The sequence below is a fragment of the Tenrec ecaudatus genome, chromosome 2 (assembly GCF_050624435.1).
Source record: "Tenrec ecaudatus isolate mTenEca1 chromosome 2, mTenEca1.hap1, whole genome shotgun sequence".
In the NCBI taxonomy this organism is placed as follows: domain Eukaryota; kingdom Metazoa; phylum Chordata; class Mammalia; order Afrosoricida; family Tenrecidae; genus Tenrec; species Tenrec ecaudatus.
The window spans coordinates 194,974,567-194,990,458 of record NC_134531.1 but is presented as its reverse complement, the minus strand read 5'-3'; the positions used below and the strand labels follow the sequence as shown (position 1 = coordinate 194,990,458).

Genomic DNA, 15,892 nt, shown 5'->3' with positions numbered 1-15,892 from the left:
CAGGAGCCAGGGCTGGGCCAAACGTGGGAGGCCAAACCTCGGGTACATGTCTAAGACCAGCTTCCTCGTAGATCTCTTTGAACTCTCCAACCCTGTACGGGGTCTGGCGCTTTGCACTTACCGCCACGGCGGCATGGTAGCTGGTTCCACAGCCAATCACGATGAGGCGCCGGCACCGTCGGATCTCCTTTAAGTGGTCCTTCAAGCCGCCCAGGAGCACTGCAAGGCACACGGCAGGGCATCAGTGCCGCGATCTACACACCAAACACACTCATCCTTCCAGGGCACAGACGGGGTTACCTGTGTTCGTCTCAAAATTCACCCGGCCTCTCATGGTGTTGAACACGGATTCTGGCTGTTCGAAGATCTCCTTCTGCATGAACGCGCTGAAGTTACCTGGCAGGAGAACGAGAGTGCAGACAGGGCACGTTTGCGGAACGCTTCCACTGGGTAGAGTCCAATCCTTACGGAGCACACAGGATCGACGTGAGTCAGATTCCAGGGCAATGGTCTCTTCGTTTACATTTTAATGAAGACGAGAAAGCATGGTGTCGTCGGCAGAGCCACCGACTCGAAGCCCACTGCAGACGACAAGTGGTGGCTCCAGGTATGACCCAGCCAGGTGCTCACGCCTGGGTGCTGAGGCCCTATTGATGTGACCGCAGCCTGCGGGCTAAGAACGTGTTGCTGTGAGTCAATCCGGACTCCTGGCCACCCCAGGCCTTCCAGCACAGACTAGCTCCAGCAGCTTTCCCGGCTGCCATCTTTACGGTAGCAAATCGCCGGGATTCCTTCTGCAGCGCCGCTGGCTGGGTTCCAACTGCCAACGTTCAGGTCTGCACCTCCCAGGGACCTTTGCAGCTCAAGGAAGGGAGGGGTTTGACTGACAGAAGTGGTTGCAGGGAGACAGGCACCGCTCACAGGGAGGAAGTGGTCCAGAGTCCCCTGCTACTGCATACCGTCCTCCCAGAAAAAAGGAATGCCCCGAGGGGCCCCGGTGGCAATGTGGGCAAACCACAAGGTGAGCGGTTTGAAACCACCAGCCGCTCCACGGCAGAACGATGGGGCTTTCTACTCCCATAAAGATCGCCAGCTTCAGAAACCCACAGGGGCAGCTCTACCCCATCCTGCAAAGGCACTAAGACTCCGAATGGGTGACGCGATGACAGGCAGTTTGGCTTTTGAGTGGCACAGGAGCATGTCCCAGAGAGTAAACACAGCAGGGTGTTGATGAGGTCAGGCCAAGGAAGGGGGAGCTCTCAGCTGTGTGAGCACAGACCACCTGAACCCCAGCCTGGTGGCCAAGGTGGGCAGGAACGGTGGCATCCACCCAGGGCAGGGCAGTATCCCTAATAGCTCTGCCACGGAGCCTCTGCTCTCAGGGGCTTCTGAACACAGGTCCTCAGAGAATACTTGCCTTTCATGATCTGCTGCAATTCCATCTGTAAGGTCTGGATGGCTCGCGATGGATCATCACTAGCTGAACGCTTGACCCGGTGAATGGAGAGTTTCCCATCAGCTACTGCTGCGATGTCGTCGTCCTCCAGGAAGATGACGCGGTTGGTGTGCTCTATGATAGCGCTGGAGCAAGGTAAGCACAGTTATCATGCACTGACCCTGCCCTTCACAGCTGCAGGCCAGTAGCCACTCACTGCTTCCTCCTAGGGCCCAAGTTCATGCCCCTGTCCCTGGAGTCATCGCCTCCAAAGCATCAAGTCAAGAAATTCTTTTCCCAAATTTCTCAAATCCTACTGACTAATTATCTCAAAGAAGAAAGTTGAGGTTGGGTGTTTGGAAAACCGCTTCTAATACTTGATGATTCCCCCTTTTAACAAAGAGAGGGCAGATCCTAGATCTAAAGTTTTGGCAGGCCACAGTATCTAGTTAGAATTTTGATTGCATGAGGCTTATTTTTAAAACACTGGATCATGGAAAGTTCCAAAAGTATGCACAATAAGAGAGGCCAGTATAATGAATTTCCACGAACCCAGCATCCAGCTTAAATGATCATCAAGTTATGACCATTTTTTCGGTCTAGAGCTTTCTCTGCTCTACAACTCTGCACCCCAACAGCCCTCTGCCCAAAATTATCTTGAAGTTAGTCCCACACATCAAATCAGTTCTTCCGCAAACATGTGAGTCTATGTCTACAAGATGAAGGTTCGTTTAAAGAATATGCTACAATACCACGAGCACATTGACAGCATCGACCACCCACTTAGTCAGCTGAATTTTAAGAAGTATACAATTAGTTGGTCCCCACACCATTTTCCATCTTCTTTCTGCCTTTCATTTCTTTCTCTCCTCTTACCGCCGAGTGTTAAGTGGTGGGGAGACAGCATGCACCCTTTCCCCAGCTCACGATATGGAAGTATCTCTATTTGAGTGTTTCCCACGCTGGGTTTCTGAGAGTACTCGGTGCCTTCTCTTTGGGATCAGCCTGCTCTTACCTAACTCAGTCTGAGAGACTCATGGCATGAGATCCTGGTTCTAGGTAAGTGATTCAACTTTCTGATTAAGTGATAAGCTAGGAAGTTGGAGGAAATAAGAAACCAACGTGGCCAACTGAGTAAACTACGTCCAAGCCTGTCCTTGAATCCTAGCTTCCCTTTGATAAAGCGGCTCTTCTGGCCTCCCTCTAGTTCTCCGTTTGGTCTGCAACTAGTGGCTGCGGAGTGGGAAGCATGCTGTGGTCGGGTCTCACACTTCAAATCTCCAGGACATCTTATTATTTCACTACATGTCTGCTTTCCTTTTTGAGAAACATGTACTGTATTTGATTGTGGGATCGCAATTAGTCTCTATGGTTCTAAGGACTAAAAACTTTAACCCATTAGTCATATGATGTAATCTATACATGATAATTAATGGTGTGTCTTAGAATCACTGAGCTATTATCAGCATCTCATTCACATGGTGCTCTAAGGGACACCGTGTGTGAAACACTGCTGTGTCCTGTCCGTGTGAAGGCTGACTGGCTCTGGGTTCTCACCAGTCCTTGTTTCCCAGGAGGCCTAGTCTGGTGTCCTTCATTTGCATAGCAAGGCCCCATTAGAGGCTGGGTGGCCACATAGCTCGGGGACTAATAAAGGTTTGCATGAAATAGGGACAGGTATTCTCACAGAGGCTCTCTATTCCAAATGCAGCAAAGTGTTTTGATCTTTTCTGAGAGAGAGGGTGTGTGTGTACATTTCCTTTTTAAAAAACTCATCAAGTAGGTATAAACTGGGATCCTTGGATGGAGCCAACAGTAAGCTCTTCTTTACTAACTGAGAGGTTGACCGTTCAAACCCACCCAGAAGCCCTCCAGAGGAGTGGCCTGGCAATCTGCTTCTGAAAGGCCACAACCCGGAAACCCCGATAGAGCGATCACGGTGCTTGTATCCTGCACATCTAAGATCATCACGGATAAGTTTCTGAATTATTTTTGTGGGCGAAAACATTGTGTCTGTCAGTGAATCTGGCCTTTGGCCCCAGATGGTAACCCCTGCCCTTCATTTCTGGTTGCTGAGGATAGCCACACAGGTGTTCACAGCCAAGCGTCCTGGAGAAGGGTACCTTGCTGAACCATGAGGAACAATGGAAACGGGGGTCAGGTCAGCAAAGGCAGCCTTGAGCCAGCTGCTCTTTGGGAATCTTCACTGCAAACTTGACGCTGACTCTCAGCGACCCTATAAGACTGGGTAGAACTGCCTCTGTGAGTTTCCCAGACAGGGAGTAGAAAGTCTCGCCTTTCTTCCATGGAGCGGCTGGTGGTTTTGAACTTCTGACCTTGGGGTTAGCAGTCCAATGTATAACCACTGGAAAAGGCTTGGTTACCTCGCATCAGAAGCAAAGAAGAATTCCACAGCTTTATCGCCTACTGCGTGGAGGCAGGTGGAGCTGTCCAGCCTCTTCATCCTTGTTTTGCAGAGATTCTTCACATTCTCGATATTGCCTAGTGAAGGAAGGGATGGACTGCCATCTGAGCTCTGTCATTTGACTAGCAGGCAGCAAGGAGCCCATCTCCCCCCCCTCTGAATACGTGTGGGAAGGAAGTCACAATTTTTAGCTTTGGCTGCGTCAGCCAAATCCTGCAAAAGAGCCCCAAATAGCACAGTCCTGCTGCAAGAGCATTTAAAGTGCTACAGCGTGAGAGTAATACAAAGACAAACCACATAAACACGCCACATCAGGGCACGGTGGCAGTTACATAACAGAGCCAGATGCTGATTGCTCTAATTTTATGTATGTGGAAAATATCCAGAATAACAAGTTCTAAAAAAAAAAGAAAGGAACCAAATCTGCATTTCACGAAAACTTTTGAGACCTGGAGATAAGTCCCCACTGTCCCCTGCCTCTTTGTGAACCTGCCCTTGTCTCCAAGGGAGCTGTCGTACGTACACCAGAGCAGTAGCTGCGGCCAAGCCCTGGGCTTTAAGGAACTTACATGTCCGATACAGGACCGGGATCTGTTCCGTGGAGAGTTTGTATTTACTCCGCACTCCGATGAGCAGTGGGCTGCCTCTCCTGTCGGGAGAAGAGGGAATAATGAGGTTACTCATCATCTGCCATGCTCTGGGCACCTCAGATGGAACTCGGGGATCACCCACTTTCCCTGGGGCTTAGCTCCCACGAGATGCACTCTTGACCAACTTGCTCTGCAAGTGGGGAACGAGGACCATGGAGAGTGTAACCAACAGGTTAGCAGCTCCCTTTTCAAGGGCTCATCCACCTGATATCTATCTCAGCTCCGTCCTCCAGGGACCATCCGATAAATCCCACACATAACTAACTAATGCACATGGTAGATTACAGAAATTCAAACTTGAAGCAGTAGCATGAACCCAAGGGCTTGCCCAGCATTATGGAGCTCCACCCCACCTTCATTTGCGGCTCATTTTAAATGGGGGAGTGTTTAGATGCCCATAGTGGCCCCAAGATTTCCTTTTGTCCCTCCTCGTCTAGCTCAGCTGATTGGCCACGTTCTTGTTGTCAGCTGCCAGCACGCTGGCTCCAATGCAGGGACAGCCCACGAACAAGGGTCTTGCACCACCCCCAGGGGCTACAGACTGGACCGTTGTGATGCAGTTTAACTGGTTGATTCTGGGGAAGTAGCTCTCTAGACCTTTTGTCCTCCTCTGACTTAGTCTAAAAGCTTTACCGAAACCTGCTCAGCATCAAAGCAGCATGCAAGCCACACCTCCGTGATAGACAGAAGCCCGGAGGTAAACTGGCTGGGCATCACCCCCGGACCACCTCCATGGAAGGTAAGAATTCTACCACGGAACCCCCAGAGCCCTCTCTGAAACTTAAATGGGCAAGAAAATGATTCGCTTTGGTCTATACGCCTTGTGGGCCATTGACGACTCTTCCAAAATGGTGTTATTTTTTTGTTTGTTTTACTTTTTTTAAAACTCTGCTTGTTTAACCCACTAAAGGTGACGTTTCGAGTCTCTGACCTGCACAAGGTGCCACACCATCATCAAGAAGATGATGCGTCCAGACGAAAGTCCCGAGGAACTCCTGCAGCTAACCTGGCTCTGATCCCACTCTTCTCCCAGTGCCGTCACTCTGCTCCCAGCCTATGTGGTATTTCTCCCTGTCTGACAACTTCCAATGGTGTCTTGTGGTTAAGGTGTTTTCCCATGATTTTAATGGCATCTTACTCCAAATAGACTTCTTTGCTGACTCTTACAAATCGCAGTCCACAAAGCAAACCCACAATGCATGCGATCAGCAATTCACCTTTGCAACTCACTCACTCCAGGCCCAAGAATCTTCGCCAGAGAGCGAGACCCGTATCCTTCTCACACAAGGAGGCTTCCTGGCTACTATTGTAGTGGAAAATTGGTCGCACTTCAATTGAAACATGCCTTCCCGCTCCCTCAGTCATTTTACTTTCAAACTCGCACCCTAGCTGTCACATGGACGATCGAGCTCGCTCTCTCCAAAGGCGGAAAATGATCAGGCAGAACCGATCGCATATCATCTGCTTTGGAACTAGATACATATGATAAGCGGCCAGTTAAGACGAGTTATTTAGTTTTTCGCTGAAAATGCCAATGGGTTCTGCCTCACCTTGTGGCAACTGCTTCTCCTGGGTAGTGGATGCTCTTGAAGACCAGTGCGAACGCGCCTTCCTGAAAAACACATCAGAGAACGTGAAAGGCAGCCCGATTTGGCGGCAGAAGCAGGTCTCGCGGGTCTCTGGTAACTGCCGAGGGGCGGGGGTCACACTGGCAGAGCTCACTTGCTGAGGGAGCCGAGTGCCAGGATGGGCGGCAGAGCTCCATCAAGAGGGAAAGCAAAGCAGATGGCTCCGTGCTAAACTCGCAGGAGACTGAAACCTGTGAACACAGGCCCATGAAGACCCTGTCAGGGACTCCCAGCACAGCGATTGCTGGGTGAAGTGGGATAATTAGGCTGGTGTTGAGGAGAGCCTGTTCAGATTCTCAGAGACAGCACCTTTGTCCCCAAGAGAGCAAGTGTGAGGACTGGACAGGGTAACCTACAAAGCGCACTTGACTCAGGTCATGTCAGAGCCTGGGCTTGAATCCTGGCTCTATCATTTAGGGCCAAGTCACTTAACCTCTGTGTGTCTCATTTCCCTTATGTGTGAACAGAGATGAAAAACGCCTGGTTTCCGTGACGACTAGAAGCTGATGCATTTTAAGGACTTAGAGAAGTGCCCGGCATCTAGAGAATTCAACAGAAGCATGAGCTGCTACTGTAACAATAATAGTACACATATAATTATAACGAGACAGTACATTATATATGGCATGTAATTATGTGATATGTATACTATGTTCTTATAGTTCTTCTTATTATTTCTATGGTTATTAATGTCTTTTGGCCTCTGTTTTTGTTGGTTGGTGCAAAGCCAGAACTGGAAGCTAGTTCTCCTAAGCCAAGACTCCCAATGTTCGTTCCTCTGGAATTCTACCCTATAGTCTCACTCTCCTGTGCTCATTTATCATGTCAGTCGCACACAAGCCAGCTGTCATCCTGATTTCCATGTGAAATTTCTCACTTTGGAACCTGGGCCAACCTGGCGGGGGGGGGGGGGGGCTTGGAGGGAGTCAACATGCCCAGGCCTCAAAAGGTCCAAACTACAGTGGGTCCAGGCAAACCCCAAGAGGCATGGCATTTACTATGCTGATGAAGTAAGCTATGAGGCAGGATCCAGGAGCGGGACACTTCCCATTTCTTGTCCCTTTGATTCCATGTAGCTCCCCGCCCCTGCCCCCCGACCCCCACCCCAATGTTGCTTTAGGAAAGACGCGAAATTCCAAAACGCAGTTACTGGAGACACATTTCAGAAATCCTGAGCTACAAATGGAAAAGGGAAAATACTGTGAGCTGATACCATCATGGTTTGATGTGTGTGTGTGTATGTGTGTATGTGTGACTATATATTTCTTGTAGAGTAAGCTCTCACTTGTTAAGATAGCCTCTAAATTAGGATCCCCAAAATAGAAGTCTGAGGGTAAAGGGTTTCAACAGCAAACTTCTTTTTTAAGACAAGTTATTTGAAGAAACCCAAGGATGATCCACTGTACATCACGATGTGGGGCTTGCCTGGGTCTCTGACCTCAGATGTGCTGGGCCTTCAGCAGCACCTCTGGGCTGCCTGGAGAAGGGTTTGATAGCATCGGCTGGGAGGACTGACTCTGGGATCCTCTCCCCCCACCCCACTTTTTCCCTCATAGAGTCAATGCCTACTCCCATTCTCCTCCAAGGAAGGACTCTTTTCCTGGCCATGCCCCCCATATATGCGCTCCCCGTCCCTGTGGAGCAAACGCCACCAATCTCGTCCTCTCTCTCCAGGGCTGATCTCTTCAGGACACAAGTGTGCTCATTATGTCACAAAAAACAGTCCTTTCTGGGAAACCCCCCGCGCCCCCGCCAGCAACTGCTCCATTTCTCTGTCCCTTCTAGAATCAAACTTCTCCAAAGCTCGTGCCTGCTCTCTCTACTACCTCCGTTCCACTTGGTGAGGGGTGATGGGCTTTTCTACCACCTGATGCATGACTGCTTCCCTTGATGTTACAGGAGGAAAGACTCCGATTCTCAGTGTCCTGAAGGAATCGGTTCCGTTTCCCTACGTTACATGTTCATTACCAGGAGGGCGCACGCACCACTCACCTAAGAAGAGAGCAGCGCGCATCACGATGACCAAGTGTGTGAGTGCAAATGCTAGCAGTAGTCACAGGTAGGAAGGCCGACCAGGCTCAGAGGTATGAAACGTGAAACACTCCCATCTCAGCGATGAAGCGCAGCCCTTTCTGAGGTGTCTACAGAAGGCACAGCACTTCCCTCATTCTATCAGACTAGCATTTTAGGGTCAGATGCTGTAGATGAGCCATCTTGTATCCTTAGAACTTGACCCGAATTTACTCAGGGCCTTCATATGAGAATGGAGCAATGATGGAAACAGATGGGACTGATGACTTACCAACTGCTGAATGACTCTTTCGACCAGGGTTGAAAATCTAATGTCCTCCGTTTCTCTGTTGTCAAACACGTATTTAATCAGCTTTGCGATGGTCTCCGTATCTGTTTCTGACTCAAATTCATAGCCTTTGCTTTCCTGGAATGTGTGTTGGAATGAGTGTCAGATAATGACCACTACTCAGCGCTGACCAGGCCAGCTCCCTCTCCTTCCTTATAATTTGCCCTTGGAGTAAGTTAAGGGAAACTGGGAAGACAGGGGAAATTTGCCAGAGTCCTAGCCAGCACTAGTGAGTCATGCCAGCATTCCACAAGATCATCCGGCCCCAGGAACTTAACCTTGCCACTAGTCTGGGCATTGCAAAATAATAGCCGTCAAAATGATAAAATATGCTGAGTCAAACCTACCCACATCCCAAACCAATACCCCACAACCTTTTCACACTTCAGACATTCGCCATCTGATTTCCCACCCCGCTGTCTGAGTTAGAACATGAGACGGTCAGATACTTTAATAAAAGTTCACATTATTTTTGAATCTGCAAATCTGCAATCGTCCTTGGGGTAAATGCTAATACCCTAATATCTCCTCAAACAAGATGTGGGGAGGCTAGCTCAGCTGGGGCGGAGGCTTACACATGGTTTAGAGTGGGTCTCACCCACTTCCTGCGTGTTTCCAGAAGGAACGGAAGAGACTGGAAGCTTGAGGTAGACTAGTAGTATCTGACTTTAAGTATCACCCAGGGGAAGTATCTTACCAGAAATTTCCTCAGATCTTTGTAATTTGTGATGATCCCATTATGTATGACAACAAATTCTGAAAGAAAAGTTTAGCAGGAAAGAATCTATTAAGAAATGAAGTTATGACAAAATAATAATTTATAAATTAACAAGTGTTCATGAGGGAGGGGAAGTGGGGAGGGAGGGGAAAAATGAGGAGCTGATGCCAGGAGCTTAGATGGAGAGCAAATGTTTTGAGAATGATGAGGGTAACAAAAGTACAGATGTGCGTTATACAATTGATGTATTTATGGATTGTGATAAGAGTTGTATGAGCCCCTAATTAAATGATTAAAAAAAAAAGAAATGATGTTCAAGTCAGATGGTAAGGGGAGTGATTTGACACTTGAAAACACCTCCCGACAGACTTCTGTTAAGCAATTTCACTTACCGTTACTAGAACTGACATCTAACTATGATGCCTACCGTTCGATCATGAGGGAACACACGTCTTTTAATAAAGCACACCCACTAACCTATCTTCACACTGCGTGTAGGGTGCCTGCCCCGAGAATGGGACCGCACACACCACAGACAAGGATGCTCCAGGACAGGGGATGGGCCAGATCCTGGGCACAATCCTCACTGCTCAAAGACTGGCCACAGGTAGCTGGAGGGCCTGTGCTGCTTCTAGCGGCTCTGAGTGGCTCAGATCAGGTTCCCCTGCCTTTCTCCAAATGAGGCTTTGCCTTCCCCACCAGGCCCCCTGAGCTGGTACCCCCCTGAAGAGTGTGTCAGAGAGGAGCGGAACCTCCCATGTTTTCTGCGGCAGGCTGCCTCAGGGCCCCGCTGACCTGCAGTGGGGAAAGCACCTGGCACGGTGCTCTTCCTGCTGCCTGACTTCCATGAGGATTAGCTGCAGGGATGATGGTGCAAGGGTCTGCCTAATAATCACCCAATAAATATTGACCTACTCTCGAGGGAGACCTGGTGGTTAGCAGTTCAAACCCACCAGCTAGCTCATGAGAAAGAACACCGATATCTGCTCCTATAAAGATGTCAGCCAAGGAAACCCTGCGGGGAGCTGTACCCTACAGGGCCACTGCTGACTCGCTAACACACCATGACAGTCTTATCCGGTGCTTGGCAAAAACGCACACTATGCCAAGGGCTATCTTTGGGGCAAGGATACTCAACAGGTGGGACTTCAAAAATTATTCTCATTGTTCAACACTTATGCCAGGAGTGAGGAGTCATCAGGGGCTTCTGATCTGCCCAACTGTAAGCCACTGGGGTCCATTGGAAGGCCAGGCTATGCCTTAGAGTCCTGCCCACCTGCTGTGCACCCTGGGAGGAGTGAGGAGTCATATTCCATCCCCATCCCTGTAACAAGAGTTGCCAATGGAGGTTCGGAAAGGGTCAGTCCTTCCCCCATGGGAGGCAGCCTTAGGGGTGCCATCCAAAGAATCACCATGTGATGGTTAATGTCATTTGTCAACGTTACTAGGCTGTAGGGGCCCAAACACTGATGCTTTGTTTGTCGGCACTAATTTCATTATGACGTTATTTAGATGTAATTAACATTTAGAATCAGTTGATTTTAAGTAAAGTACTTTAGCCTCTACAATGTGGGTGGGCCTCATCCAGCCAGCTACAGGCTTGAAGAATAAAAGCTGAACCTTCCTGGAGAGGATAAACAATCTGTCTTCAGACTACAGCACAGAATGCAGACTGGCTTTCCGGGTCGCTGGGCTGCCCTATGTATTTCAGACCTGCGAGCTCCCAACCAGCACGTGAGCCAATTACTGAAAGTGATCTATCTATCTATCTACCTACCTACCTACCAATATATATAGACTTCAAAAAATGAATAAAAACTTCTCATTACTTTTTAATTACATTTTTTCCTTTAGCTCTTTGAAGCCCTTCATGAGTGTGTGCCTCTTTGAAAAAGCTCATGGGAAAATGGAATGTTTCTATGGACTTTTGGAAGCCCTCCCCTATATCCCCTCAAATACATTTATATATAAGTGTGTGTGTGCACATCTATGAGTGTGTGCATCCCTGTGTCTGTATCTAGAGCCCCAGGAGGATGAGTTAATGTGTCGGCTGCTCACTGAAAGGTTGGAGGTTGGAGTCCACCCAGAGACACCACAGAAGAAAGGCCTGGCGGTCTGCTTGTGAAAGGTCAGAGCCCGTGAAAATCCTACACAACAGTTTTACTTTGCAACCTGCGGGGTCTCCCGGAGTCAGAGCAACTCTGTACCAACTGGTTTATATCGATATCTTTTTATGAATCTCTGTGCCTTTCGGTTCTGTTTCTCTGGAGAACCATGACTGGCACCTGGCACGGGCATAGAGAGCAAGCCAGTACATACCATTGCCTTTGTCTGAGCGCTGCGGGTGGCAGTTGATAGCACTGGGCACCCCATGGGTGGCCCAGCGTGTGTGGGCAATGCCGAAGTGGGTCTCAAACTCCACCTTGAGGTCCATGTTGTCTTGTTCTAAGGGAAAGGGAAGTCCGTTTTCCATACTTTAAAAATAAGTATCCACACAATAACATAAAGGTGCAGAAGCTCTATTACAGCACAGTTAAACACCAAGATGTGTTGCCTCGTCAATAACACCCCCACATCCCAGCTTGGGGGTTTCTACCAGAGCTGGGCACCACCTATCCCAGCCATCACCACTCCCATCACATCCTGCAGAGTTATGCCAGACCCAGGTACCAACACTGATTAGTGAACGAACTCACTTTTTAACAGAAATAAACTTGGGAGGAAATTCTTATCACTACTGAAAATTGAAAGCACTTATCATTTGTCATAAAAATTAAAACAGACCCAGGACTATTAAAATGCTCCAGAAAAATTCTCCATGTACCACTAGCAAAAAGAATCCACTAAGAAACACCATCTTACAACATGGGCCTACCCACGCTTCCGTCGACCTCAGCTGTTGGAACAATGTCTTGTCATGTGGCCCACACATGCACGGATTCGATTCCTCAACTGCAGGGGGCTTCTCTACTTACTGTAAAGTTCTTCACCAAGGGCCTTGACTTTCCCCCTCTTCTTCACAAGCTGGATAAGTCTTTCTTTGACCTCAAGATTATGTCCATCAATTGCCACACCTGCAATGTAAATATACATATTTAATAATATAACAATTTAATAATATCTTTAATAATCATAGATATTGGTATTCCTATTGACATTTAAGTTTCCCTCTCCCACCTTGCATTTACAGGACTAAGGAGCTCCAGTGGTATAGTGAATTACAGGTTCAGCTGCTAATTTCATAAAATCAGCACTTTGAACCCACCAGCCCCTCTAGAAACCCAAATCCTGTCCTGCAGGATCACTCACTACAAACCAGGACCGACTCAATGGCAGTGGGCTTGGTTAGTTCCAGACAGGATCAGGATGAGCCCTGGTGGTGCCATGGCTTAGGCACTGGGCTGCTAACTGCAGTGTGGTGGTTGAAACCCACCAGCCACTCTGAGGGAGAGAGGGGAGGCTGTCTGCTCCCAAAGAGGTGCAGTCTTGGAAGCCCTCTAGCGCAGTGGTTCCAACCTTCCTAATGCCGCGGCCCTTTCAGACAGTTCCTCATGTTGTGGTGAGCCTCCAACAATAACATTATTTTTGTTGCTACTTCATCACTGTAAATTTGCTACTGTTACGAATCAGGAAACCCCTGTAAAAGAGTTGTTAGACCCCAAGGGGGTCGCGACCCACAGGTTGAGAACCACTGCTATAGAAAGTCAGTATGAGTCAGAATCAACTTGATGGCTGTAGATCTTAGACAGGATTCGATGGCTGCATGGTAAGGGTGTTGACTGAAATTCTTGCTCTTTAGACTATCCCGAAGAGAACGATGATTGTCAGGAAATGTACTTTGGACCAAGAAGCCATGCCTGTGGTGATACTTAACACAAACAGAGAAGCAGGCAGCCTACATGTCTCTCATGTGGGCTTCCTTGGCTGGCTTCTGCCAAGAGTTCTGAACCAAGGTGACCACCACAAGAGCTTGCCTGGGAGAGGTGTCCCCATGGCTACCAGTATAGCCATGGACTCATCTAACTACCTATCTTGTTCGTGCTTTGGGAATTATACTAGTTTAGCTGGAGATACTGCATTACTCTTCCTATAAATTTTGTATGGCTTCTTTGAGTTAAGAGGAGCCCTGGAGGTGTAGTAGTTACACATGTGGTTTCGATTCCCAAGGCCAGCAGTTCAAAACCACCAGGCGCCCCTCTGGAGAAAGATGGGTTTTCTAACGCCTGTCAACAGTTGCCATCTTGGAAACTCACAGGGACAGTTCTACCCTGCCTGATAGAGTTGCTGTGAGTTGGCATCAAGTCAATGGCAGTGAGGGTTCTGGGAGTGTGTTACGAATCAACAGAAATCCAACTTTGGCTACAGGGATGCCTGGCCCTTTCTCCCAAGCAGGCTACATTAAAAATGGAAACCAGAGTAAATATCCACTTGCTCATAGGATGGAGCAGCCCGTAGCGATGCCACTCGCTGAAAAGCTGGCAGTTCGAGTCTTCTCAGAAGTGACTTGGAAGAAAAGCTTAGTGATCAACTTCCCCCAACGCAGCCTATGGAGCACCGAAAACCCACTGGCGCCCAGCCCTACTCTGACCCACAGGGCCTTTCCATGAGTGGAAGTCAACTGGACGGCCACGGGCCAGCAGGAAGGAGGACGGCAGAGTCAATGAGAAGCCGTCCAGTGCAGGATGTGCGACCACGTAGACATTGAACACACACTTAGAACAAGGGAAATGCTCAATGTTAGAAAGCAAAGAAAGTCCATATGAAAACGTGCATAGTTAGAGCTAACAATTACAAATACCTATACACAAACGCCTTCTTTCCCGCCACCCCCTCCAGTCCCTGCTGCCACCCATCAGGTACACACCACAGTGACAGAAAGAGAGATGCGAAGATATTGCTGTGGGGGGAGGGGGATGTTTTGATGTTTCTGTAGATCCTTGTTTCTTATTTCTACTTTTATATTGTTTCCAAATTCCATTAATGGCTGGGTATTGTTTTTTTTATTGAAAGGGTATCAGAAAGACCACGTGAGCAGAGTCTGCCGGGCCCACTCACCTGCTGAGTCATAGCCTCTGTACTCCAGCCGCTGCAGGCCCTTGATGAGAGTTTCGAAAATCTCCTTCCTTGTCCGGGGGACCCTGTAGTTCATGTAGGCGAAGATTCCTGTGAAGAGAGGGAAATACACATTTATAAAACAGTCCGTGCTTAGAAGAAAGCGCTTGTGGGAACACAAACATGGCATCTCAGTCGGGCTCCCAGGGCATGTCTTCAGAGGGGCGGAAACCAGGCAACCCAAACCCACTTGCCTCCCCTCCTGCTCTGGAAAGGGGTCTTACTCATTGACCAGACCTTACTGGTCTTGATTAAAAGTTCTATAAACCAGGTATTGCCACCTGGAAAAATGAAATGCCGGTGCCCTTCACCTTACAATTCCACTGCTGAAAACTTGCCTTCTGGGCACTCGGAGTCATGTAAAAATAAAAGGGTGAGGCTTTCATTGTGGCAACGTTTCTCAGAGTAAATGACCACAAAAACTACCCAACCACGTAAAACTAGCTGCAAGTCCTGCCTCGGGACAACCCTGGATTCTCCCGGCAAACACCTAGCAAGAGTCCTAGGAAGTCAACAGGAACCTCTTGGAGAGGTGGGGGCAGGTGCTGGGGATTTGCTCTTCCATTTCCCAGGCTCCAGTTCGACACCAAGAGAAGGCACTACATCGCCACCAGCAACCAAGTCCCCTTTCCTCTCTGGATCCGAGGAATCCGTGTCTTCCAGGGAGGCTATAAGCTATGGATTGTTTTTTAAATTTTATTGTGTGCATTTGTATTTCAGAACAATGTTTTGTTTCCCACATACGACGTCATACTTGTGACTTGTCATGTTGGTTCTGCCTTTCCAAACTCTTCCTGTTATGGATTGAATTGTGTCCTTCAAAATACGTGTTGGTGTGCCCTAGGCCTAACCACATCTGAGTGACAGAAAAAGCAGATTAGACACGGAAGACAGGAGATGTGGGTGGGGCGTTGGGGGGTGGGTGGGAGGGAGAAGAGAGAAGCCACATGAAGATCGCCACAGACCCCGAGCACCATGGCTACAATAGCTGCAGGGAATAAGGGTCTTTCTCCAGAACAGAACAGGACAGCGGGAGGCAGAGAAAGGGAAAGGGAGACACAGAGCCTGCCCCTAGAGCAGCGGTTCTCAACCTGTGGATCGAGACCCCTTTGGGGGTCGAACGACCCTTTCACAGGGGTCGCCTAAGACCATAGGAAAACAGATATATCTGATAGTCTTAGGAACCAAGACACCACTTCCCTATTGTCTCCAGGCAGGTCTGCCCACATGCAGATACGCCCACATACGAGTACCCGGCGTGAAGACTGTTACTCATCGTACACTATGCTTCAAGGCAAAATTTCATTTATTTGTCATTAGAAAGAAATATTTTACAATATATAATTACATATTGTTTTGTGATTAATCCCTATGCGTTAATTATGTTCAATTTGTAACAATGAAAACACACCCTGCATATCAGATCTTTACATGACGATTCATAACAGTAACAAAATGACAGTTATGAAGTAGCAACAACAATAATGTTATGGTTGGGGAGTCACCACAACATGAGGAACTGTATGAAAGGGTCGCGGCATCAGGAAGGTTGAGGACCACTGCTC

At 48.4% G+C, this 15,892-nt stretch overlaps 1 protein-coding gene across 1 annotated transcript in view; it reads right to left on the bottom strand.

Moving 5' to 3' along the window:
* The window catches only part of GFPT2 (glutamine-fructose-6-phosphate transaminase 2), a 50,589-nt gene that overhangs the window by 19,320 nt on the left and 15,377 nt on the right, over positions 1-15,892 (bottom strand). The window contains exons 2-12 of the mRNA XM_075542094.1: positions 14,271-14,378; positions 12,191-12,289; positions 11,535-11,660; positions 9,195-9,253; positions 8,441-8,575; positions 6,061-6,122; positions 4,430-4,509; positions 3,820-3,937; positions 1,418-1,581; positions 301-396; positions 122-219 (exon numbers count right to left, since the gene is read on the bottom strand). Of these exons, the coding sequence (XP_075398209.1) occupies positions 122-219; positions 301-396; positions 1,418-1,581; positions 3,820-3,937; positions 4,430-4,509; positions 6,061-6,122; positions 8,441-8,575; positions 9,195-9,253; positions 11,535-11,660; positions 12,191-12,289; positions 14,271-14,378 (1,145 nt within the window). The remainder of the gene's footprint in view (positions 1-121; positions 220-300; positions 397-1,417; positions 1,582-3,819; positions 3,938-4,429; positions 4,510-6,060; positions 6,123-8,440; positions 8,576-9,194; positions 9,254-11,534; positions 11,661-12,190; positions 12,290-14,270; positions 14,379-15,892) is intronic.